Below are 27,352 nucleotides of genomic sequence, written 5' to 3'. Positions count from 1 at the left end.
GAACTAAATGTTACTAAACTTTGACGCTTTTGATTAGGAGCATCATGTCGATGACAACAACGATCTTGACCATGGCCACGACGGTGAGAATTAATTCTAAGGCCATCGTGCCTTTGCTAGTGGTAAACCAATACACACAAAGGCAAACCGCTCATCTACATACACGCGACCATTTTGGGTGTACGATAGCAGGAATTGCTTGAAATTTGCTTGTCGAGCAAAATCAATATCATACTGTCATGCTTTTTTTAAAAAAAGAAAACCTATTCTTTGACAAACAGGTCACCTAAACAATATAATATTGTAGTGAGAACACGGACGATTTCTGTGCCAAATCATAGGCCATACATTGTTCTGTAAAATGGCGCGTCTCTTCGTACGACCGACATAGGACAAAGCTAGCGGACTAATGTAAACATATGTTGGAAATTTCTAGCCCCAGAGCTTTCGCTGGGCCACCATTTGGTTGACGTTTCCGCATGAACATTGTGTATCTCCAATGTTTAACATGTACTTCATTTGTGTTCCTAAGGTTCATAAATAAATAGGTTATGGTTAAGCAATCACGGGGACTTTTTTGTTATGACAACATTTGTTTAAGTCCTTTCTAAATTTTCTGCAGTAAAAAAAAAAAAAAAAACATTAGAAAAGCGGGTGGTCGGGCGATATGAACAAGCAAGTTTTCATCCTTTTCCATTTTACAGGACTCGATCTTATGGGGCTCAGTCACTTTTCAGATTTCAAAAAACAACTGTGGATATACCGCACACGGAACAATTATTGATAGCAACCTGGCAGCCTAGTTTTACTAGGCTGTGTTATGATGCTTCAAGCGTGATTCAGCAATGGCCTAATGGGTTTTACTTGTTTACTGTCGCTATTAAGAACTGTGCAACTTATAGACGGTAGGAATTCCTCGAATATATGAGGCGAAATTAGAGCAGATACTCATTTCAAATCGTCGTATAAAAAATATCCTTCTGACTAACATCGATGCAATAAAATGACTCTACATTACAAAAGAAGGACACTTTATAAATAAAGGTCTAAAGGTATAAATAAACCTGCAGGTAAAATACTCGCAATTTTATTTCGCGACAAATTCCAAAATACTACTAACAAACCGTACTCGTTCGTGGCAAGGATCTACGTGGCAGTTTGATCGTATAAAAGGGGCATATTACAATCACAATGGGGGAATAATTCATCGCAGGATATTTTGTTCATAATTAGCTCTGTATCACTCGCTGAAGAGTTGCCCATACTCTACCTGCAGGGTGAGAGTCGGCTATTACTGTTTGTAACGCAACGTATACTTTATATTCGTAAATTTTTTTTTGTTTATCAGTTCCTCTACGTGTGCGGTTGGCTTATTTCGACAGTTTTCAGAAAAGATGTCAACAGTACTTCGCCTATGTCAGATTAACGTTACTCGGGAGCGATTCGACCCTCATCTAGCTAAGCAGACATTACTACTCGAAACTGAACAGGTAAGTAGCTTTAAACAACACGCATGCCAGAGTTTCGTTATCGGAAGTTAAAGTTAAGTTGTCAAAATGCGCTCAACCATGATCATAACAAATATGATCTATAATTATCTACTGTAGATTGGCCAGTAAACACATTTGAATACTCCAACAAGGATCCGCGTAATCGGATAATAACGCTGTTAGCGAACTTTGAGAAGGGGTGCACGTTCATCCGCGTTCTAAAATAAGCTACCGCGTAATATCATTTCCGAAATAGATATTAAATTAGAAAGGAGAAGTCGTGCTAAATGCATACGTTTAGTTAATAAAAATACAAATTGAAAGCCAATTATTTACGTGAGTATAATGTTGCTCAACGATAAACGACACCTATATTTTGATACATTGGCCTCATGCTGGAAAGGCTATTTCCCAGGTGCATAAAGACTCACGTGAGGCCACACGTGTCGGTTTTTTATTATTAGAACCTACTTTTCCTAGTATTCAGTTTTATCTTCACGGAAAACCGGCTCATATCAGGTAAATTTGATTTCTCACGCGTCACTCTGATTCCTTGTTCCAAGTTATGCTGTATTACCTTTCCTTTATGTCAGCTGCGTGGGACCTATAATTAGTCCATATAGCAGTTGAAGACAGCAGAGGAAGAGGTAACCGTGCAGCTGGCAGAGAAGAGAGCCGCTTTAGTAGCACATATAAAGATTCGTTCCAAAAAAGACCTTGAGATGAATTCCAACATGGCCGTACAAAGCCAACCATTTACTAAGACCGTTACTATAAGAGTTTTATCTATTTTTGTATTTTTTCGAGCTTCGGCTCAGTTTGCCGTGCACTGAATTAATGGTGACCATCTTTGCAAATTGATAATTACAGGTTTCAGAGCAGCTTCGTGAGATAAGAAAACAAGCGACATGGTTTATCCAGAAGCGACGAAGAGTCGAGAATAAACTTCGGGCAAGTGTGTGTCTCAGTTGAACTTTTAGCATTATTAAATATGTTGGTTTTCATGAGCTTAAGGACTGCTGAAGATATTTAAAACAAATTATATATGTTGGCTGTGCACTGCCTATATTTCTTGCCAATATTTACAATATACAAAGAGAATCTTTTTTTCGTTTACGAATTGATACACAGATCACTCGAGCTATCCAACCCAGCAAATAGCCTTATTATCCGTAACTAATAAGACACTGATAAGATGTTTGATTTTTTAGCAAGCAGAAATTGAGGTCACGAAGGAAGGAGTTCGGAATGCGCGGGCGAATAAACAGCTCGAGGAAAAGCAGCAAAAGAAGGCTGAACGTGAAGGCTTTCTTAGAGCCGAAGCTCACTCAAGCGGTAAGATGCCAGCAAAGATGATTGATGATATCGCAATTTTTCATTCGCGACTTCAAAGAAAGCTGGAACTAGAAATAAGATTTTTTATTTTCCTGCACAGCATACTCGCAGACAAGGCTATGCACACCGCTGAGAAAGCTACGCGGTCCGAGGTGTGGCGTTTGATCGTGCAGAGGCAAGCCGCACTCGAAGACAAGGTTTGCCTGTTGATAACTTTATATATATACATATATGTACAATTGTATATATCTTTTCATTTAAAGTGAGCTTCCAAGTAAGGCTTATAAAGTAGGACATGGACTGTGTTTCCTACATATACTGTCGATGTATTTCATTAACAAGATTTTTTTTTTTATAAAACAGGTCCAAAGCTCTGAACGTAATTGGTGAATGTAAAACCGTATGTCTACAATTAGAAAAAGAGAAATTCGAAAAACTTAAACAAGAGGCTCTGTTGCTAAAGAAGAAAACATTTCTTGAGGTAAGTGTCGCTAAGGGTTGGTTTACACGAAGACCTGTACACTTCTACGCACAAACCTATTGTTTAGCGGGCTTAAGCGAGTAAAATGTTTTCCTTGTTAATGCCCTTTTCTCCAATTTCAGCAAGAAATTAATTTACTATGTAAATAATAAATTAATTCCTTGTCATAATCCTTTGAATCTATAAACCAGTTTACCTATTCCTTGTTGCCAAAAACGTAAAGATATGATGGTGAAAAATTCGTCCCTTCCGTTTTCTTCACTCTTAAATGTATGGTTATTAACTTCATTTGCAATTAATCAAAAAAAAAAATAATTATCCATAAGAACGGAGCCTAGAGACCATCCACTGACCATGTGCGGCCTGGCATTGTTGTAGAGCAAGATAGCTTCGTCTTGTTTATTAGGCCATTTTTGTTAGATAGCTACGTTTATTTGACGTAATTGGGTCGTATACGGATGCTTTTTGACTGTCTTGTACTACGCGAGCATTTCTCAGTGTATAAGATCCCTCTAATTCTATTACATGCAAACAATTGTCTTGTTAAGGTTAGGATCTACTTCATGCTACTTCATGATCCTTCATGGTCGGGCGAAGGCGTATTTCCGAGAACCGTCTATTCCTTTCTCTATCTCATATTGACATGCACGCACCACATTCTATCGCCAGTAACAATGCTGACTAGAAACCTGTCATTGTGACTGCGTATTGCCGTCAAGTGGATCTTCACCCAGTTTATAGGGAACGCCAACTCCAGTAAATCCATAGACCTAAAGTGTCTCCAGATGGTTCTATGACTGCAGCTCCTTTTCTTGCCCAATTTACGATCCGTCTGCTCGCCGTTTTTATTCAAGGATGCGCTCAGTCTGTCCTTATCGATCTTAGATGGTTGAGGCGGGGTAGATGATCATTCAGCTTTGCAAACCAGTGTTGAGTAGTCTTCTTAGTGTACACGATAATATTATCGGTGCACTCCTTTTCACCTGGCCTTTCTTAAGGTAAAACTCAAGGTAAAAAAGTTATTACACAAAAACTATGATGGATCTACAGATGACAAAGAGAACATTTTCGATTAATTTATAGAAGCAAACGAACAGTGAAAGAAAAAAAACATTAATAAATAAATTGAAAGTACCTGTGTTCCAAGCTAATAATTGTTGTGTAGGTATAGAATGTAATTCTGATATAACGGTCAGACTTTACTGAATGATAGCAGTATACTTTTTTTTCTATTTTCTTTCCTTAAACCGCATTCTGGATTTGAGAAAATATATTCAGCGGCACATTTTTAACTGTTTTACAAAAGCAAACCTAACTACAGAATTATAGTTACAATTTAAAGCAGGAGAGAAGTTTGAAAGACGGAGGCTCATAGAGCTTGCTGTTTCTGGTAGGGGAGGTGTATCAAGAGCGCCCAAATTCCAAATATCGGTTTATAAAAACGCGTTCGTATTGATTTAACAGGAAGATAGCACGAACAACTTAATTATCTACTACAGATTAGAAAAACGTAATTTATACATCGTTCCACCTTATGCATCTGGATCGCTTGTCTGTAACGAGCATTTATATTTCTTTCTTCAGCTAGACTTCTTTGAATATGGATTTCACTTAGACATCATTACCACTCTTTGACGAACTTTCACTATTAGGAAACTTCGTTTGAATTATAATATTTCGAATATAGTCGTGTTTTCGTATTTCTATCACTTGTCCGGAGTGTTCCGTAAAATTAAAAAAAAAAACACGGTTAAAGGTGCCCTACGAAGCAGTTTATTATTTGTTTGTTTTATTGGTTAAAATTTAACGGAAGCTGTAACGTTCGGCTAAACCTTCGCTCAAATTAGTAGTAGTAGTAGTAATAGTTTAAATATCACAAATTTTATAAATTTGCTACTTCAACAGAGCAAACTTCGGCAGGATCAATATAAACGAGGTGAGCTTAGATAACTTCCCTTAACGACATCAACCCCAGTTTACTTCGTCTAAACCCGGCCAGTTGTAAAGAACCGACCTTGCCAGACTTAGCTCAGCCTTAACGGAATGACTTTCTAATGGCGTAGCGTAATTTCGCTGTTGTTCAAAGCTTTTTTCTATATTTGCCTTCATCGCTATCGCACAAGGGGTACAATAATTGTTGCGCTGATGAGGGTAGAACTCGAGGGGAGAATATGGAAAATAAAATGAAATTAAATTTCTAATGCAACCTTCTTTCACCAAGTGTAATATAGTTCGTTGATAAGTTCTACATAAAAGAGCTACATGAGTGGCAACCGTCTGATATTAGACCATACCTATACATAAAGGATACGCTTAGTTCCGATTGTTTGGTAATCGTTCGATTTTTGTTTTACATTAAATGGTATAAAGTGCCTCAGGTATGAGATTTAAGCGAAAGCTGATATACTTGCGTCAACATAATAAAAATTCATACGATTTACTTCTAATATTGTCTACTGGCTTTTTCTTTCTTGTCGTTCGCTTACTGTTCTTATTCCTTACCAAGGCTGTCTATTTTTGCATACAGGGAGATGCCTTTGCATTTACCGCCTCATTAGAGACCACGGCAGAAATATACTTCGTCCTACGAACCACAGGTGTGAATGTGGGGCACGCGCACTGGAAGCTTTTATCTGGATGATAAACTTCAGTACAAATTGTAATAAACAGATTAGAAATAGAGTAGCGTTAACTAGTGATGCAGGCTAGCACTAAGGTCACTTAAAATCATGTAGGTCAGCTTTCCTCTGTATCGACTAAAAACATGTCCTTCCACACCGGGGACGATTATATCCGCAGACTCCATTGGGATTACAAGTTCCGGCGTTGTTGAGCTACTTGGCTTACAAAAGAGATTGATTTGCAGTTCTGGATTCGATCTATTGCGAGGACAGATAAACAGAAATGCTCCGCTGCTGTCGGGCATCACTATTCAGTTGAAAGAGTTTAGCTTGCAGAAGAAATCGCACGTCCACACCTAAAATCTGCTCCTACCAGAAAGGATTGTTCGGTATTTACTTCATTTGTCCGACAAACAGCTGTATGTTTGAATGTGACGATGTTGATACTGTGGAGCCTATGTATTCGAGGTTTACCGTAGACACTATAATCCTTGATGATAATCAAGATGAATCTCTATAGTGATGGAACTGTCTGTTAAAGATCATTAAGTGTTATCAACCTACATTCCTGCCGTCCCGATGGCCTACATTATTCACAGGTACCGAGCCGGAGGCACTGTTTGGGTTGAACACTCCTTAGTTATGTTCTCTCAATAGCAGCTCCTAGTTTCAAATATACAGATCGTGCACCACGACGGTTCAAAATGGCATTTTCAAAATTCTAAATAAAGACAAGCAATAATTTATTGTGACTACTTGATACGATTTTGTTTGTTCACGTCGGTAACTTGACCGATTTTTTTTTCCATAAAGACGCAAGTTAATACATTTACGCATACCTGCACTTGAAGTTATCTTCCTCTATAGTCAATTTGATGAGATCACGAAAATGAGCTGGTAGACGACCGTTATTTCGTCGGACTAACTCATTGTTAACACGACTTCGCTGCTGTGACTTCAGATAGATCTTTCGGTGTCACGCCCGCAAGCAAGCAAAGAGACGTTAATACGTCCACAGCGATACAAAAAAGACTTTCAGACGATTACCCTTTGAGATTCTTCCAAAAAGTACGGGTTTCTCTAAATAAAAGTTTTTTCGAAATACTACTATCAGTATCTAGCGACATCTGTCGAGTTTTGCATTCGGTTGCCCTAATTTCCCCTTTAGTCTAAGACCATGAATTATGATTAGAAGTCATTTGTTTATGTCTTAGTCGTTCTTTTATCGACATATAGAAACTTTTATGTTTCGAACACATAGAGGCTGGACATAAGCAACCCACCGGGTCTAAAAACATATGTTATAATTAGTGCGATGTGGCCAAGAGACTAAAACGTTATCGTATTTAATATTATGATTATAGAAAAAAATATTTTGAGTGCACACGAATTATTTGGCGAAATTTTGATCGCTCCGATACTATAATTAGGGATGAAGATATTCAATATTTATTATTCGACTAGTGTTTTGTTTTGGCATTACTCTCTGTGTTGAGATGATGCTGAATCTGACTCTGTGACAATGCCACATGCCCAAAATTCCAGTTGTCCGCATTAAAACAACTCCTATCATATCTTGCGTCTGGACTCCCCTTCTGGGCGATGTGCGGACGATTGTACCTTTTTCCCTAAGTCCTCCCTTGCACCGATACAATGTCGTCTATAGTGATTTATCGCTAGGGTTTTGGCTGTTGTTGACGAATTTGTATCCTTTTCTTGAAACTCAGATCCTTCGATGTAACCCTTGCTGTATGTAATCCTTCTCGCGTCTCAACAGCGATTAGCCTGAAAATACGTCAGCCATCCCCTAGCATGGGTTGCTTCTGCTGTGTTCCTCCGGGCTTGTTACCCATGACAAGCTACCCAAGACATTGCGCACTGATCTTAAGTCCACTATAACGATATGACGTTGCTCAGAGAAGCAGATGTCAGAGTCAAGTAACTGTTCCTGCTATAATGCTTGACGTCTTGTATTTCGTTCACCGTATCGCCATGAGGGGTTTCAGTTTGCGACAATGTGCACTCATCAGCAGGATTCAGTATTTTTTTGAAACATATAATTGAAATACATATAATTAGCAGACATGGTAAACATAGCCAAAGCTTCAACTTCTCTATTATTTTTTATATTATTAAATTTCACACGATGATTTAAAGGATCGAAATGGATCACAGGGCCGTAAAAGACGTCCACTTTGTAGCCAGTCTCTCTGAACCGAGTGTCCAGATAAGCGATATTTTCATCCGATGCGCAATCGAAATGCGCACGCAACATAAACATTTTTTAGCCGAACCCTCAAAAAACGTATATCCACGCTCTATGAGCTGTGATTCTTCGTAATCAACCGTCGATTCTGCTGGGACGTAAGAAAATCATAGTTTATGAATACGGTTTGCTCATATTGTATCCGGTAGAACAAAAACAGCATTACCCAAACCCTATATGAACAATAAAAGCTTGGGGGTGCAAAAATTTGGCGACCGGTTCCAAATCACCTGTTTCAACAATGGCTTTTCAGCGACGCCAGTGAAAGGATGAAGCGTCTCGCTGGCAACTCTTCTGTCTAACACAGCACAGGATATTACCGTGCTGTTCCCTGGAAACGACTAATTCATCTAAACGGATATCTGTGACGAAAACTCAAGGGATTCTCAAGTCTTCAGCAAACTAGAACTACACACAATCATCAACGGAGCTCAGAACACACAGACAAATTTCTCGGGTTAGCCGCTATTCGGGGATTGGCCTACAAAACGGTTTCTGGTGTAGCTTGTTCCACATCGTGCGTTGATATGATTCACGATAGTGGACACTCCTACGATACCGATATGTGACTATTGGTAGTGAGCGAATGACTTGGAATAGCTCCGATCAGACACACCTCTTAGGGTCACAATGGCAGTGGTAGTCGAAAAGAGCTGCGAAGGACTCCACTCAGTGTGTCTTTAATAGAAATTGCCTATATATTTCTCTGTATTTAGTCTGTACTGTGCATAGATTAAGGGTCAGCTCTTGTTGAAGACAGCTTAGTTCAGGCTACTTCGAAGGATAGGGTCCTCCCTACCTGTCGCTGGCGGTCCCAATCCTGCGGCTTCTACAGGCTGACTCAAATAATTACAGAAAATACGCCTTACGAATGCTCTAATCCGAACAGAAGCAACGCTAAACACCCAGTTTTTTTTATGCAGTGCGGCGTCTCAGTTCAGTGACCCGGCGTATAGTTTAGCCTACTATGCGCCCCCTGAGTCAAAGGGGACTGCATCCTATATGGCAAATGTACATCTTGCAGCTCTGTTTCGATTAGCAAGCTCGGTTTCATTTTTTCCCTTTGCCCGAAATTACAAATTGTCTTCAAACATGGATATCTCTCACTCAGTCTATTAGTCGACTCTTAATAATACTTCTCTATCGGTTCATCTGTGAAAAATTTGCCAAAATCATGCCAATATAGAATAACGTTAGAACGTTATTGAGAGACCGTTCTGGAATAATAATCGTAGTCGTAATAGACAGCTTAGTGTAGAGGTCTTTGCGAAAAGAATTGTACCGGTTTTCGTAATAAAACTCCGATTTCGAAATAGAAAGCGTGTCGCTTTCGAAAAAATTCATCATTTTGTGCAGGTAAACCCTTCTTCACACTACAAAACAGGTCTGATTTTCTGAAAAGTGCAGCTAAATGAAAGAGGAGAACGTTATAAGATTACTTCCGGAGGTCCTTCTTTTGGCCTTAGCCGCCAACATCGCTAAGCATATAGGCGGACCGAAGGATGAACTGTTAACGATAAAAAATCTTTTTCGACAAGAAAAACAAACAGACAAACAAACCAACAACAGCCTGTTTCTTTCATGAACGCATTACTTATTAGTCATTTAAAGTATTAGCACAAACGTGCCAGTATATATGTATCCAAGTCGATTTTCTCTACGCTCTCATTTCTATTTGTGCTATGTCACTTTCGAAACAACTCGAAGAAAACGGCCATTTCATAATCGCTTCGAACATAAAAATCAAGTCAATCATTTCTACCGAGAATAGACAAATTACTAAAAACCGAGCTGGCATTGGTTGCTTGCCTACGGAACCGAAATTGTACATCTATTTCGTAAACTATCTGTCTGCCACAGTTAGACATAAAGAACACACGATTAAGTGAATTTTACTTATTATTGTTTAAGTATTTATTTAATTATTAACAGATACTACTAGTAATAGGCAAATTATGGTGAGATTATTCAATAATATCGTATCCATATTCTCTGCTCATATGATGTAATCGGCACTGTGGTGTTTTTTCTCCTCACCCATGGTTTCTATCTCTCTCGCTCGCTCGCTCGCTCTCTCTCGATTACGTTCTATTCCTTTCTCTCTTTCTCTCTCACTCGCTTTCTCTCTGTTCTTTTCGGCTTCCTTACGTTTTCTTTGTTTATGACCGCTCGTGTCCAAATGTCTCTCATCATTTTCATGTATATATTTATCTATCATGTATATGTAACGGTTTACATTCGCTTCATTTTGTGTATCTATATGTGTGTGTGTATGTGTGTGTGCGCGAATATTTGTGCAGCATTGCCCCTGTGTGAGCTGGTCGGTCACGTGTTCCGAGTCTGTGGTGTATGTAGACCATGACATGTTTTTCTGTGTGTCTTTGAGTTGGCGTTGCAAATTACTATTTCATTTTAAGAGTAATACATGGGTGCAATTCCAAGATCTTCCGTTGTCATCTGGCCTCTGTTCTCTATTATTCTGTCAGAGAAGTACTGAACAATGACCAGGTTCCTTTTGATTCGTCTGTTTCGTGATGTGCATGATCGATGTCGGGGTATTTTCCAATAGTTATCATTTGTTGTTTTGGCTTGTTGTTTTACATGGTGCTCGATGCCGTTATTTGGTAAAGATTATGTCTTGCTAGATAAATTCTCTGTTGTCGCTGCTATTACATTAGTCGTGTTGTGTTTTCATTGATCAAGAATCATGTTGGCCAGCAAACGTGCTTAGTCTTCGATTTTCGTTATCTGAGCGTTATTTTTTGTCCGTGCAGGTTTCCTTTTCTACATCTACCTTACTTATCTTTCATCCGGTTTTCAATCACGTTTCTTTTCTGCCTCTGTTACTTACTTATTCCCGTAGTCTCAGAACTTTCGACGTCAGTCCCACTATAAGCTGAACGCGCTGTTGTAGCACGTGACCTGAGAAAAAGACTGCTTCGTATGATTACACACGTTAACAGACGGTGGTGTATCTTATCACGCACGATGCTGTGTTTGATATTTTGGTTCCACCTGGTGTTCCGTGTCCCTTGTGCTTCGACGTCTGAGCAGTCCCGAACAATTTTTCATGGCGAAATATGCACGGGTTCGACCTAACGCATGGTTTTCGCCCAGCCTTTTTGCTACGTTTGGAACATTAGTTGGTAAGGAACCTTCAAGGAATAATGCGATGTATCGTGTTGACTAATGTTTAGGTTGAAGATCAAAGGTCGAGAAAAATCACGGGGCAATTGGCTGGATTATCTTTTTTTTTATTATACTATATTTTTTATTATCAAGCTCTTCTAAACACTCAACCCTGCGAGTGTTTCTCTATATCCGTTCATTTTTAATTACATTACTGTTGTTCTCTTACTACAGAATCATAAGACTAGAATTATATCGACAACCCTAGCAGTATCCGAGATCAATAGAAAAGTAGCCCGACAAAAATGTTACTGAACAGGAGCAGTTCGACGAAGCCTTGACTGTCTTTCAGCTGTAAAAATAACATCCGTAATTTGGACGTCCATAATAAGGACTGAAGTAAAAACGATCCTCTGAGGTGTGTGTCATGATTAATTAGAACAATACGAATTTGTCCTGCCTACAGCTTTCAGTAGATCCTTGAGCGATTCACCTGCTCAGCAACGTAAACCCATTTTAAAGCCCCTTCGTGCGTGGTCACGCCCAAAAGTTGCTGAGAAGTTTCGGATTCCTTGCTTGCAAAGTAGAAACCGGCACAAGGAAGAACTGCAGTGTGCGGCTGCTATCCAATGACACGCTATTGGAATTAGGCGGAATCTGGCGTTGGGAATGTACATCTAACAATGAGCGCACAAAGCGGAGCAGCGTGTTGGCTACGCTAGCGACATGACCTACTATCGCAGCTAATAGACCCACTGTTCCGCATACTTTAGAGTCCCTGGCGCTTCAGTGCTTTCCCTTGGGCTGGCAACCCTTAACTTTAAAGTAGAGCGTAGTTCGCATAGATAACTTGACCTCTCGCAGCCCACATAACAAGCATCTGGCGATAAGTTGTTGGATGCAACGGCATTGGCTAAAAACGGTCACTTGGTTCAGCTACAGCGTGTGCCCGTTAACACTACCTTTAATTCGCCACCTTATAATAACTGACCACTTTAGGCCATGCTTTAGCAGGCATATTGATCCGCCAAACGCCGGCGCTTGTACAATAGGTCTCGTTCTTATATTCTGGTACGTTTTCTATATTTATCCCACAAAATAGCAATTGGCAAATGATTTCCTCGAAATTGCGACAATTGTACAGCAATGCTCTTCTCTGATAATTCTATTTATATTTCAATACACAGTTGAAGTGGGCGTCGTTTCTCGCCTTAGGTTTCAACGTTGACACTTTTTTCGCCAGATGATCTCGTCGGTGTATTACATCTCCGTTTGCTCTGAAAAACTTTCTCACCACAGTTTGTTTGTTTTTTTTTTCTTGTTTACGTAATTGCCACTTTACGATTTGACGCTTTTGTTGGCGTCAGGCAGCGCTCAATTACTCATGCTTCTGGTGTATCAGCTTTCATTTTCGCATCGTCTAAAATTGATCACTCAGGGTATCGGAAAATAGACAATTATTGACAAAATGTTTAGCTTCCATTCCTAGCTATTGATGTGTATTATTGTCACAGTTATATCTTCATTTCATCATCGTACTGATGATTTTTATCGTCTACTTAGTCCATCGTTGAAGCTTTTTCTGTGCATGAATACTTTTGATCCGCCCATCTACGTGTACAATGTGTCATATCCCAAAAAACCGCCGATCGATTTTCTGATTCTGTGTATTTCTGCCCATGTTGTTTTGTCCACATTTCCAATCATCGATACATCATCAGCGTCGATTACTGTGTACCCGTAAAGCTGGAGGACATTATTACTAATCCCTTATAGGTTGTAGCCTTCCCGTCAAACGCGTGACATCTTAACAGATGCTGCGGCGTTGTCAACTCGGCAGGTCATATTGATTTTACAAAGCCTTCGTTAATATCCATCGGTCATCAGGATCGTTCAATTCTCTTGTATAGCTAACAATAAAAAAGTCAAAAAATCTCACCTCGCACACAACAACATCGTAACAAAGGTCACCGGACGCCTCTAATGATTCCACCACAAATCCCCCCCATTCGCTTCCCAATGATTATATTTCACGATGTGTTTATCTGTCATACAATCAATCACCGGTGAAAATAAAGCACACCACCATCCAACTTAACTATATTATTACAACGATCTAAGTTTTTTTCATAATTATTGTCATCTCCAGTACTCCCGGGTAGCCTTGACGAGTTTTAAATCTTAAGTCAAAGGGCTGCCATCAGATCGCTTCCGCGCCTTAGCTCCTACCGGCTATTGCTGATACATTTATTTTCCAAGCAGGCGTCGTTCACATGAAACCGCTTTATACCGCGCGTTTCTGTTTTATTTTGTGGAGAAGAAATGTGTTCCTGCAACAATCATGTCTTTCTTCCATGTAGCTGTACATTTTTCGGATACTTTTCATGTGTAAACGAATCTATCTATCATTTCTGCCGGTATTAATTGGCATGCCCTTTCATTTGTCCCTATATATGTCTGATCGCTCTCTCGCGCGCTCGCTCTTCATAAGACAATAACAATCTAGTAGAGATTTAAAGTTTTAATAATAGCAATAATAATGGGCCTAGTTATCGTTAAGACTCTAGTTTTTTCGCCTTACTGTCTCGTTCCCCGCCATATTTATCGATGCTCACCTTGGCTTTATCTGGCTATTTCGATTCGCGCGCGTGCAGGTTCGCGCTTCCTCGGGATTTCTGCCCCTTACGCTCCTCCTGTCGATTATTTCTGTGCTATTTCCCCCCCCCCCCCCCCCCCCCAGTTCCGCATGTTCCGCGATTTTTCCTCTAATGCGTTCCTCAATTTCGGGATGGCATCGTCTTCTTTAATCCTGTTATCGCCTCAGCTACTCTCAACCGACCCGCTCTTTATTATCATGATATAACATATTATCAAGCTATAGCTGGTGTAACGGTGTCTTTAGCGAAACCATTCAACAGGACCTTTATAATATGATTATGACTAAGGTCAGGGAAATTGGCTTTATCTATTTTCCTTCTGCCGCTTTAACTCATGTCTCTATTGATAATTATTCGTCTAATAACCGCTCATAAACTGCACAGCGACAGGCGTTGGGGCAATCCACCTCTTACGTGTTCGAGACAAGCGAACACGGGAAGACAGCCTTACATTGCAAACTCGCGAAGACACACGACGGGAGAACAAGAGCCTGCCGGTCTGAGAGAAACACGCGGATTAACGTACGGCGGCCAACATGACTTGTCGCACAGTGAGCTTCCTATTGACCTTTAAAGGGGTCATCAAGTCGATCAAGTAGCTGTCAATCGGAGGTCAATGCGAGGACGTCCAAAGCTCAGCAAAGTTCATCGAAGTACATTCTTGCTATCTTTCTTATTTAAGTATAATTATTACTGTTATATTTTAGCATTTCATTATTATTTATGATAATAGTTTCGGTAATAGTAATAGTATTTATTATATTACTGTTATTATTCTCATAATGTTCCCTTCTTCTTCTTCGTTATTAATATTATTATTAGGGTTAGTAATATTTTTAAATAGTATCTACAACCCAACATCAACAAGGAGTACGAAAATAATTGCGATACCTGTGCCTAACTCCACCAAAGACCTCAAGGAGACGCTGGCTAGGTTAATTTCCAGTTACATATTATTATATATTAATAGTAATAATATATTATGGTAACTATTATTTAATAAATATTAGTATCGTTATCGTAGTGGTGTTTTTTTTTTAATTAATATTGCCTACCTAAAGGTTGATTCGATTCCGCGCAGTCGCGTCTAGCCACTCGAGGCAACCTCTTTTAGCGAACTTCGTATCCACTCGATGACCCGACCGGGCTTGGAATCGCACCCAACCATCAGTTTTACTACACAGGAGAAATAAAGGGTAATAGCAGGTGGTCTAGTAGCCATTCCAGTGGTAAAAGCGGTCATTTTTAACTCCCGTTTCAGTAGCCTCTACTTTTGTTCTCAGTTACATGTCGATCGCCTGGAAGAGGCCTCTGGAGACACCAAAAGCGATTTTCGACGGGCAGTTGACCCCGTACCGTTTACAGCTGTGGCTTCGGACTTATCTGCTGTTACTAGGTTCTGTGTATAGAATAAGTGATCACTCCAATTTTCTTAAACATGTCTTTCTTCATGGTAGTGAATGTGATGCTATGTTAGAGCGGCTGTCCTATGTACTACGAGTTTCTTCTCCTCGCTGCCACTGCACGGCGACACTTTCACTAATTTCCTCTTCAACTCTATTTGTTCCACTTACAATATTAGTTTATATATATATATATAATAACATCATGGTTAATATTATCGCACTGCAGCCTGGTTTGCCATCAGCGGATGTGCACATGGGTAATTCTGGCAGCGGAAAACACATTTGAAGGCAACGAAATCGACATATTGTATTTAACGCCTACTTATGACCGATGGCAGATCTTTGATTCGGTCACGCGCAAAAGAGCACACCATGCCAGTCGCAGGCGAGTGGGTGGTCCAGCAATCGGTCCGCAGGACGGGATGAGGTCGGGACCACAACACAGGTTATCTATGCTCAGGTAAACCCCTGGCTGAAAAAAATTTACATTTGTAACGGGGCAGGCGCACGAATGGCCAGTCCTAGTTCTAAAAAGGTCGGTCCATTGTTGAAGCCGGTTTCGCGTTATGACCTGACTGATTGTGCCAAGGATATTTTATGCCAAGCTAGCAACCTACTGCAAGACTAAGGATAGAAAAACTAATAATTGATAAGCGAAAATACACGAAAAGTTAAACAAAATTTGTTTTTGAATATGTTACAATATCTACAGTGCCTTCGCATTTATAGAAAAATACAAACAAATCTGCACATCGCCGCTGTGTGGATCGAAATCGTCTCGAAATTTTACCCTCACCGACTTTACCTTGAGTCGGTAAGGGAAAAATTCTCCTTGCCTTAACATTATGATCGGTACACACTGATCTATCAGACAGCCATGCCTGACCCGATCAAGTCAAGACCACAACACAGGTTATAAATATTATTGTAAATTATGTTATTTATTATTTTCGTTGCTCGCATAAAGCGGAGGCGGTCGGCTGTGGCGTGATGCACGGCCGACGCAAGCATACGATCAATCGTTTGAGAAATGTTTAGACAAGAAACGTTTGTTTAGCTTCAGAACAGCGCGTACTAGAATACAAAACGTTTCGTATCGCCTACCTCTTATTGAATCTTTAGTTACTCACAGACACACTTCTGTTATTTAAGATACAATTTTTTTTTTTAATTCTGAATCGTATATTCATGTTTCTGTTATTAGCCGTATCGAAACAAGTACAGCCATCTCTTGCTTCTATGCTCATCGAATCTGGGGTGTCCTGCTGCTCTATTTTTTTCACAAAATGTACACGCACAAAGTGCCAACTTGCTAATTATATGTCGTACTGAATGAAAACTATTGCTTCCAGACCGAGATAAATATACAGGTGAGTTGTAGAAGAAGCGATGGTACTATCAATTGTGTCTTAAGATGGCTTAAGATGTTTCAACCCCCCCCCCCCCCCTTTCACCAAATTTAGAATTGTCAGAGAATAGCATGTCATTGATTCATGTTGTTCGATGACGACTGGTCTTTAGGGCAGCAGCGGTACGCCCAAGTACCTTCTCAGCACAACAATGTTAAACTGAATGCGACCTCAGTGAATCATGACTGGCATCGCATACATCTCACTCTGTACTATACTATATACTGTGTATACTCACTTCTACTCAAGCTACCATGAAGCTACTGAGTAAATTAACGGAATTTAACTATTGATGGTCCTCTGTCATAATCTTCCGCTCTAGCTCGACATGCCTTTCGCCTTTTTCAGCTGAATAATAATCAACTGATGAGTTCAGTGCTGTTTTCGTCTGTCAATTAGGGTGATCTTCGCGGAAGTCTAGCGTGGGATAATACGACGCAAGAAGCCCAAAAAAAAAACACAGAAAAATCCATTCGGTCAAAATAATTTTCTCCTACGTAATGAATAGGAGTCTAGATGTCGCAAAACACTTATTTTTGCGTAGTCGCTTTACCGCACTGCTGTAATCCAAAGTGATCGCCATCAGTTACCATACTTACATACAATTTAGCGAAAGATAGGGAAGTTTCCTCTAGCATAGTCTTCAGGGAGGTCAGCTGAAATCCTTGCAGAACTTCTATCTATGATGTACAATATAGCGTTTATCTGGATTCAGTACGCTTGTCGCTGTAATTCAAATCGAAGTGTCTTACTCGTCAACAGCAATCAAACTCGTTTGATTACAGGATATCGTTGAAAAACTACGACAGATAGTGGTGGCGTCGCTAAAAAACATCGAATTTTGATGCCTCGTCCACTCGCTGCAAGGCGCTCAGATGCAAGCTTCGTATTTCGCGTTTTCCCGTCATAATCAATCATACAATAGTAAAACGAAGGTCATAATGATTCTTGAAAAGTAGTTGTTTAGTCGTGCCACGTTGATAGTCTAGTAAATTTAATTCGTCATCATTATCTCATGTCTATGTTATTCTCGCAGTCTGGAGCTTATACGTAGTAGTACCTCTGGTACTATTATATATATAATAGTACTACTAATATATTTTCGAGGTATGTTCTCCTGTACATTTCTGCATATCTCGGCCGATCAAGATCCGGCATTTCGGAATAACAATGAATGGGGTTTCATTTTTATGTATTTTTGTAATATCTGCGGCAAATAAAAGGCGCGAAAGCACGGACCTACGTCGTATGAAGGAATAAATAGGTACATATTGTACATTGATTACTAAGAACCACTTCCGCCAGTTAGGCTAGGTTCGTCCTGGCGTCTAGGACTATGAAAAATAGCCAGCAGTAACTTAACTTTGATTTCCGACAGCTTCACAATAGTTTATTTCTTATTAAAAACCAGCCACGTAACGTAATTGAGATCGCAATATAACGTGTCATGTTAACAAAGGGAGAGCAGTGAACACAGGTTAAGATGGACGTCCGACAAAATGAAATTTAAAGTTAAATTCTTATCAAAGCAGTTCGAAAGGCATATGAGTAAAGGACCACAACAAACAGAACCATTCATAGTATATTCAAGGAATTGTATTGGTCCAATGTATATTTGCTGAGGGGTAGCACTCCGTTAGATCCACATGAATGAATGTCAATTTCACGGACAGCTATTGTATCCGGCCAATCTTCTTTGGGCACATGTTTCAATACACAATAAACGGCTCAATTTCTATCTAGGTAAATTCCTAAAACTCGGGCAGTATTGCATCAGGCTTAGTTGATGTTAAAATTGAAGATATAGGTTGTCCTAGGTAGGTCTTGATCGTAAAGAATAAGCATGACACAGCCATTTCTGGAATATGCCGTTACAAGCAAATTTAAATTCAGATAATCCATTGGAACGGTCGAGTGCCACCTAGTGATCTAATAGCCTTTGATAAGAGAAGTAGTTTCAATAAGCCACAAAATTGGCCAGTCTAACGTGACTCTTTTTTGAGCTAACAGGATTCACTCAGTTACCGATGTGGCCTTCTTAGCAAAAGTCCGTCCTAGCTACTAACCATCCTTAGGAGACAACGCAGCTAATCGTCACAATTCAATCACTGCAATCAGTAATTTATATAGAAAATTTTATAGTATACCTACATGTCTGTTTGTGCCGTGGCATAAATAACCATAAAGACTAGGACAAATTAAGGGCTATTCTATCATCAGTAAGAAGCGTACCGTTCTGATATTAATTTCTGTCAATCTTCATGACACCATACCCGTGATATCATTCGAGTGTGTAAGTGTATATATATATATATATATGTATAATTTTTTCCTATTTTGTAACTCTCTTCTGATTCATTGTTATTTATAATATTTCTTATTGGATCATTCAGATATCTTCATTTTTCTCGTTATTATTTCCGGTAGTTGTAGAATTGTAATCATGATCCTTAAATATATCGGTGTTTAATAATATATATATATTGATATATAATCATTCTACTAAATCGTCTACTTCTTTGGTTTTTGCTACTGAATTGCTATCACAAGAGAGGTGCCGCTGGACCACTTGTGCCTTTGGGGCTTCTTATTTTTCTTTCCGTGTCCTGTAGTTTTAATACAACACTCCCACGTGCACGCTGTAATTATACCACATGATGAAGTCCATGACATGGCTCCGCGCGGGAAGGAGCTGGTGAAGTAAAATCCCCGGTGGGCGCGGCCTGGGCCGGCCGAAATGTGGCCAACGGCTGTAGAGTTAGTTCGAGCATGTATAATCATTTTTTGCCCCGCCCACTTCCTTTATTTCTCATTTTTTTTATTTAGGTCTCTGTGTTCCCTAGTGCCTTACACGTTATCAGCTCATGTATGTTTCTTTTAATTGGGTTTGTATGTGTGATTTTGCTGTCTCTACGAGAGGGTACGATCTATAATAAATTTCCAGGTGCGTGTGACTCTTTCATATATATATATATACATATATATATATATATATATATATATATATATATATATTCCTCTACTGTACTATTTTGTTGTCTATTACTTGTGTTATCTGCACCATTTTGCATGACATTTTGAATCGCGTCGCTCGTACGTGGTTTCTGCTAATGCTGGGTCTCCCTAAATGAGAACGGCAACCCGATAAAGCTCCTGTCATTTAAGCTGATTTATCTGTTTTCAGTCGTTCAAAATAGCCCGCCCGCTTTCAGCATTTTCAAAAACTAACCGCGCTTGTTCGTGACGTATGATATTCTGCCTGTCGATGTGTGCACATTTTAAAGTGATGTTACGTATCTCTGTACCGGTGTGTCCGTGCCTATACGCCCCTTTTTATGTTGCAAGTTTGTGAGCCCACATGTTATATAATACAATTCAATCTACAGTTCAGTCAGGTCATCACTTGCCAATTAGTCGCGTCACAGAAGAACCATCATGTCTGTCCACCCGTTACCCACCTGCCAACATTCATTAACCTGCCAGTTTATCACCCCTATTTCTAACATAATATGAGTTTCTGACTAATCAGATATCAGTCTTGTTCGTGTTGTCGTACTACGCACTAATATATAGTGATTATTATATCAGTAGCGGTTAACATTTATCTATGTATTCATCTGCTGTTATTTCTAGATAATTTATTATAATCGTCTCTCCCAATGAACTATTGTTCTTTTTTCTCACAGTTTATTCGTATACATTCGTCTATTATAAACTAGCCACAGTTATATGTTCATTTTATTATTATGTTATCGTTCTAATTATCGTCATCACCATCATCGCACTGTGATCCTATAGCACGTATTGGCTAACGTACACGTTGATGATGACGTGCCTCCTTACGAATTCTTGTTTTCACCCGACCACCCACCCACCCACCCATTACATTCGCTTTTCTATCTCGCTTGATCCAATCAACTGCTTCAATTCCTACGATAAAGAACAGAGATTTTTCTAGCACACCCTTCCATCTATTTGCCCTGTCTTAACGGCAATCGTTCGACGGTTCACAGGAAGGCTCGAAGCGACAGCCAGCCGTAGAACGATAAGCCAAAGCTCAGCTGTGTTAGAACACTACTACTACTACTCTGATCACGGCAGTTACATTACGCTACGGTCTGATTCCTGCAATTACGTTTCTTCACCATTACTACGAGCTGCTGATGCTTTCCATCACGTGCCTCATCGTGTATATATATATATATATGCTGCTGTTCTCAACTTGGGTTCCTGTTTTCCCCATGTTTTTTTATTTTGCTTCGTATCTTCTGTGGGATGATTAAGAAAAAAACATACCGCTGCTGGTACTATTACTACATGATTAGTAAAACAATATATGTGTATATAACGTCCGCTACTCCGACATGTAGATGATTGGTTGATGCTCGTTTTGTGCCGTTTTCTTCTCTCCTTGCCATACAACGGCTCTATATATGCATGTATATAGTCATTCATCGAACGCTCGATCGTCTCCTTTACAAACCGCCATTGCAGGCGTGAATCTCGGGCATACCTTCGACAGACACACGAAAACACGAAACCGCGAACGATTTCGCTGTCTGCTTAGTGCTGTATGATCTGCAATCCAATTCTGTTCAGCCACTTCTGACTCGTCCTTATCATCAAGATCATAATCACCTTCAATCAATTACTGCCTATGTCATCTACCAGTTACTTCTTACACTTCCTTCTCGTATAATTAGCTACGATCAACCCTCAGCTCTGTGTCCTCATTATAACAATAATCATGTTTGAGTATCATTATTTCATCGTCTTAATTGTATCTAATAATAATTATTGCATCGAGTTTCGCATCAGTCACCCATTTTCCAGGTTTCTTCCATCGTCTATATATATATATATCATCGTGACCTTACCGACGTTTTGAGGCTAGAATGTTGGTCCTCAGTGTGGTAGTTTGACTTCCTCTGAAGTTCTTTTCTTACCAGCATTTCCGTCATCATACTACTACTACTATGATGAACTGAACCAATCACCGTCATTACTAGCAGTTCGACCATAACCAATAGTGTACATTTATCATACGATGCCATTAGAATTAAAACCGTAATATTTTCATTGTTGTTAGTGGGTTTGGTAGGGTTGTCAGCTAAATGATTGAATTTATTCGTTCGAACGAAAGGGCTACTGCAGCTAACGCTAGCGAGGCGTAAACACCCGAGTTTCCGTAATTTCTATTTAACGTAGTTAGTTTTTCATCATTATTCTGTCACAATTGATTTAAAAGTTGATTTTAATGAGTAATTTCGAAGTGGCGAACGAACGGTTGGTGGCGACCCCCAACGGCGAGGTTTCCTCGATCGGTAGTGTGTGCACATACGTTGATAAAGGTTTTCAGATTGATAGACAGCTCAAGGCGTCGCCACATGTCTGGTCGGGCGTAATCGTGGACCTTTTCCATGGCCACTTGATGCCATAATTCTATCATTGTGACTCGTGACGTCGACAATGTTTGTCGCGGTCATGTCGCCAACTTGGATACACTTCGTCTACCTTAGAGAGCCATGTTGCAGCCCCTTTAGTGACCACTCCGAATTGAGTTTGAAACCCTGACTAACTGGCTGCATTGACAAGCATTAAGCCCCTTTCTTTCTTTTTCCGTAGCACTGCGGAGAGCACGCGTTGCCAGCATACTGCACGTAGCGTGTTGGCAAGCTGGGCACTGCAAAACCGCAGAATGCTATTATGTCGTTTATTTTATAGTTCTAGCTCACCTTATAATTGACTACAAGCTTTAGACATTTTTATTATGGTGAAGTTTCCATTGTCCACGCGCTATGGTGGCATGCCATGATCAAAAAGCGGCATTTGTAAACTTTCACTTAATTTCTTTTAACAACGCCCTATGGGTCCCTGTTTTACGTGTTTTGGTGGCTTAATGGCACAAGTTGCCTACTAGCCGGTCTCCAAGTATATAGATCTCATCAGCGTTACAATTCTTGTTACTATTATGATTATTAATTGATTGTAAATACTACCTTCAGGCGACAGTTTATACTCTCGGGTCATTGTTTTTCTGCTAAAGAAAAGTCTTTTCACATCGTTAATTTTACCTTTTCGGGTCAGAATTTGCTTCTTCCTTCGGCATTGTCCACCGCCTTTATTTCTGTAATCCATGTTCCTTTTTTGTATGTCACCTTTCTGTGCGGCTCTCTATCGATCTGTCGACTCGGTCCGTTCGTTATTAATAACTTTAGTTGCAAGGTAAGTTCGTACGACTTTTTCTACTTCGATTCAATCGAAAATCGCGTCTACTTTAAGTAATCATAGCTATTGGTGTTCGTTGTAGCCTTTATATCGCATATTTGTCCTGTTTTGTATCAAATGTTTACAGTTTGTCCTGCTCGATAATGCGGCGGATACCGTTTCTATCGTTCAGTTTAATAAGTGTGGTAACTGCTGTGTTGCTTTCCGCCTTTACTTATCGATTTACTTTTTCGTCAATAAAGTTACGGAAGTAGTGGGACATTCTTTTTCCCTGTTTACCCTTCGAAAATTTCGTCGTTTCCATGCCGTACTCTTTCCTCTTTTTGGCATAGTATTTATGCCGCTAACGGTAGACTTCAATATTCTACTGTACTTCCCATTTACTTGTCGTTCTGAGACGCAACTCCTAATCGGCTGCAAATTTTATCAGGTTCATCCTTTGTTTGTTTCCTGCTCCGACACCTCGCTGCATCTCCTCAATCGTCGTCGTCGTCGTCTTCATGCGTTTTCTGTTCGAGACGGGTTCCCGCACCAGTGTTCCTCCACATTCGACGCCGTGACGTCAACACAAGGATTGTCATGTGTTTACTGTTAAAAGTCGTTCTATTTGTTATTACTCGCACGGTTTCGCTTTATGTCTATAAACATAGTAGCAGCGCACTACAGCGTAGTTTCAATGGGAATTATAAGAAAGAATAGCTCTAGCTTACACTAAGTATATATGTACGCATGTAACTCTTATTATCAACATGTCACATCGCTGTGACAAGGTACTTAGGACCCGGACAATCGCAGGGCGCAATCGTTGTCAATTTTTTCTTCCTTGTTTCGTTTCAATTTTTCCTCGCTTTATTTTCTTTTACTTGTATTTCGCTCCACCGGTCTGCATCAGCTGATCAATGCAATGTCTAGCCCATGAAAGCTGATTATAACGCGAGTGATGTAAGCATGGCAGATCGTCTATTTACGCATAACGTTATACTCATTCGATAGTAAGTAACAATACATTTCGTAGCGCTACATGATAATAGATGAATAGAAAAAACCTTTCATGTAGCGCCTCCTATAGAGACGGAGATCGCCAAAATGTATGCACGCACAGACACACGCAATGGAGTCGATATTTCCCTCTCTCGGTGATAAACCATACTACAGTATATTCTTATTATTGTTATGGCACAATGGCGTGGCTTTGCACGGTTATTCCGGTTACTATTACGATAGATATCTTTCACATGTCGGATTTGACCAAATTCAATAGTGTCAAATACAAGAGATCATCGAAGAAGCGTCATCTATAGGGACTACGCACATATGATGTCCCGCCGATAAAACAACACAGTAACCTTGAAATTAGGAAAATTCAAATGTAACAGAGAAAAAATCGTCTGCAACATTGTGTATACTAGAATTCTCTCTTGTGTTTTTTCTGCGAGCACCTTCCCCAACTCCCGATACCGCAAATTGGAAGCGAGTGAGCCACAGTGGGACATAGGTTACGATTTTAGTGAGATTATAAAAAAAATAAGCTACAGGGTACAAGTTTCCGCAATCGAAGTTTCACCGAACAGTTGAGCGCACCCTCGAAATATATGTACAATTCAACAATACAAGATTTATTACTCTCATCAACACTTTGGTCCTATTCAAACACCTGGCAACTCAAATCATGTCAAGGAAGTTCTAGTTTATGCCTTCTAAAAAAATTTTAACAAACTCTATGAGTATTCACAAGTTACACTCATAGTACGCTCAATTTATCAGTATATCGTTGTTCTTCCGTAATTTTTCTACGACTTGCCTCCTTAAACATGTTACACAATCTCTCGATTACTAATTGATGCTCTCTCTGTATAGCGTATGTGTCGTTATACATATACAGGTATTTGTATAGAGCATGAAATGGTACACGTATGATTGGGTCAAACGAAGCGCCCCGGAGTCCATCGTCCCACCAGTCGTCCGCCCTTCAGCCCTCGCCGAATCGAGAGGGTCGAAGGGGCAAAAGGACGTTAAGGCAAATTAAACCCCTGGCAGAACGGTAAAAGCATGAGTCCAATTGTGGGTGTGAAAGTGCGAAATAGCAGCGAATGAATACGATTTAATCAATCAAATATTATTGCACTAGCCGGCACGTATTAATATAATAGTAGTATATATATATATATATATAATTTTTTTTGCGGGATGGCAATGGTAATGGCCTGGAGAATGCTGAACGGCCGCTTAAACATTGGCCTAAGATCTTTTTTTCTTCTGCTTAGGCTCGTTGCTCGATGCATTTTATTGGCCATTGTTCCTCAAAGGATAGTATCAGCGTCGTTGTGTCATAGGTGTAATGAGCTGCACGTCATGCCTTGATTTATCTGCTTTTACGTATCTAAGTTGATCTTTATACGATTCCAATTCCGGTCCTAGTAGTTGTTTTCGACCTGTTGCCGTCAGACAGATAAGATGATTCTAGGGACGATAATTCGGCGTCCACCCAATACGGCACACGATCTCTGAGGTGACCCGTTGGTGAATTCGTGTCTTGACGGCCCCACTTGACCATGACGCGTGCCGCTCGTGGTATGGGCACATACCTGCTACGGAAATCTTGCCCATAACTCCCTCGCCTGTTGTTGTCGTCGTCGTATAGCCTCCATTTTATCTCAACCAGACACGCTGCTCGCATCGGCCCATTGTTTTTGCTGATCCACTTACTCATACGTGTATAATCGTGGTTGTATGTTAATGACGTTTTTTTTTTTATAGTTAGTAGTAGCCTCGCCATCATTTCTAGCGTCATTGGTTGACTATCACTGATCAATGCTGCGTTTTTTTTTTTTATCTCGCTATCGCAAGACGTGCGCTCAGCTTATCGTTTATGTCTGGCTGAAATTCATTGTCGCTTCCACTGTGGACACGATTCCCGACAGGATCCTGAGTAGTTAGTTGTTTTTCCGTTGCAGTTAGATCTGGCCGTTTCTGCCGAACTTAATTTTTACTCCTGGTATCGTTATTGTTTGCAGTAATCATAACAGTAGTTGCTTCTAGTTCGTTTAGTTGCAATCGTTTGTTCTGTTCTGTAAAACTGCTGATAGACCCGCAAATTTACCTTTCTGTCCTTCCTTATATCCTTCCTTATTAATTCCCTCACTCCCTTGGTTTGTTTCGATTTTGCTATCCCGATGTATGTCCTGCCGGGTCAGCGAGCCACGTTAGGTGGGGCGATTGGGAGGGGGATCTAGTTGTCTGCGCGAGCGAGGCGTTCATCGCCGCACCCTCTGGTCGTCAGGCGTCCTGCGCCGCTGTGACGAACTCTACTTCTATCGTACTGGCTATTTTTCGTTCCCTTTGGCTGCTTTGCGTTGGTCTGCCACAGCCGCCTCTGCCATCAATTTACTTCGTCGTCATTATACGCCATTATCAGCAAGCAGGCGGGAGACTGGTTGCATTGTCGTCTGATAACTGTGCGTCATCTTTGCGTTGCGTTGCTGGTTTCTTTTTTGTTGCCTTCTTTCGCTTTGAGTTGTCAGTTGGCCAGCAAGCGGCGCGGGTTGCCTGGCGTCCTCGTCTGTCCTGGTCTCCTAGTGCTAATCGCTGGCCCTGCTCCCGGAGTCCCTGGCTTGCAGCCAAACTGATACCGGCTTGACACTACTAGTGCAATGCCAGCGTCAGCTCGATCCTTGCCCGCCAGGCGGCTGAATCGTTCCGCCTGGCAGTTGGGCTGGGTGGCTCCGGGGTTAGGGCCTGCGAGCTCGGCGGTCTGTTTTCGGCTTCCACTAGAGTGTGACTAGGCTAGTACTTGAGCCCTAGCGGAATGCCGACGCAGCCACACGAGCTATGCTTAGAAGCCGGGTATGAAGCTAAGCCCGAATGAGCCCAGAATGACGATGAGAATGGTGAGACAGATGAGAATCATGATCTTTTTCTGCAATTAGCAACCAATAGCAGGAATAGAAGACAAACAAGCGGAAACAGGTATACACCGACGCGAAAACATCACATGAAAGCATCGTAACACAAAGTTCGCCGTTAGTCTTCAACAGCATCAACTACAATACCATTGTAAATGTTAGAGAATGCAGTTACTATATTTTTTTCTTCTAATTATTGGTTATTCATACATGCTTGAAAAAGTATATTGCGTAAAGGATTAAAATTAATTAGCATCTTGATTTTACTACACACATAGGCAGCAATACTGTTATAAACCTCTACGTGTTTTTATCTTGCGCACTAGAAAATATGTTTCTTATTAATAGGTTGCCCGCGCACTGTTTTCCACTCTGCACGGAAAGAGTTCATCTGCGTTTATTATATTGCAAGCGTCCGTATTATCACG

The 27,352-nt window shown here is 40.3% G+C and overlaps 2 protein-coding genes across 6 annotated transcripts in view; one reads left to right on the top strand and one right to left on the bottom strand.

Annotated features, from left to right (window-relative positions):
• Window positions 1-1,385: 1,385 nt before the first annotated feature.
• LOC111253307 (uncharacterized) lies at window positions 1,386-14,502 on the top strand. Its single transcript, XM_086992080.1, has 6 exons — window positions 1,386-1,490; window positions 2,361-2,447; window positions 2,702-2,825; window positions 2,926-3,022; window positions 3,189-3,306; window positions 14,364-14,502. The coding sequence occupies exons 1-4, from the start codon at window positions 1,395-1,397 to the stop codon at window positions 2,988-2,990; spliced, it is 372 nt and encodes a 123-aa protein (XP_086848206.1). The 5' UTR covers window positions 1,386-1,394; the 3' UTR covers window positions 2,991-3,022; window positions 3,189-3,306; window positions 14,364-14,502.
• The window catches only part of Syx1A (Syntaxin 1A), a 41,434-nt gene continuing 24,161 nt past the window's right edge, over window positions 10,080-27,352 (bottom strand). For all 5 annotated transcript variants that reach the window (XM_022811083.2, XM_022811087.2, XM_022811090.2 and 2 more), the window contains one exon: window positions 10,080-26,938. In XM_022811083.2, coding sequence (XP_022666818.1) covers window positions 26,855-26,938 — 84 coding nt within the window. In that variant the 3' untranslated portion in view covers window positions 10,080-26,854. The remainder of the gene's footprint in view (window positions 26,939-27,352) is intronic.

The sequence above is a fragment of the Varroa destructor genome, unplaced genomic scaffold, assembly GCF_002443255.2.
Source record: "Varroa destructor unplaced genomic scaffold, Vdes_3.0 BEIS01000006.1, whole genome shotgun sequence".
Classification (NCBI taxonomy): domain Eukaryota; kingdom Metazoa; phylum Arthropoda; class Arachnida; order Mesostigmata; family Varroidae; genus Varroa; species Varroa destructor.
This window is presented reverse-complemented; position numbering and strand designations above follow the sequence as displayed.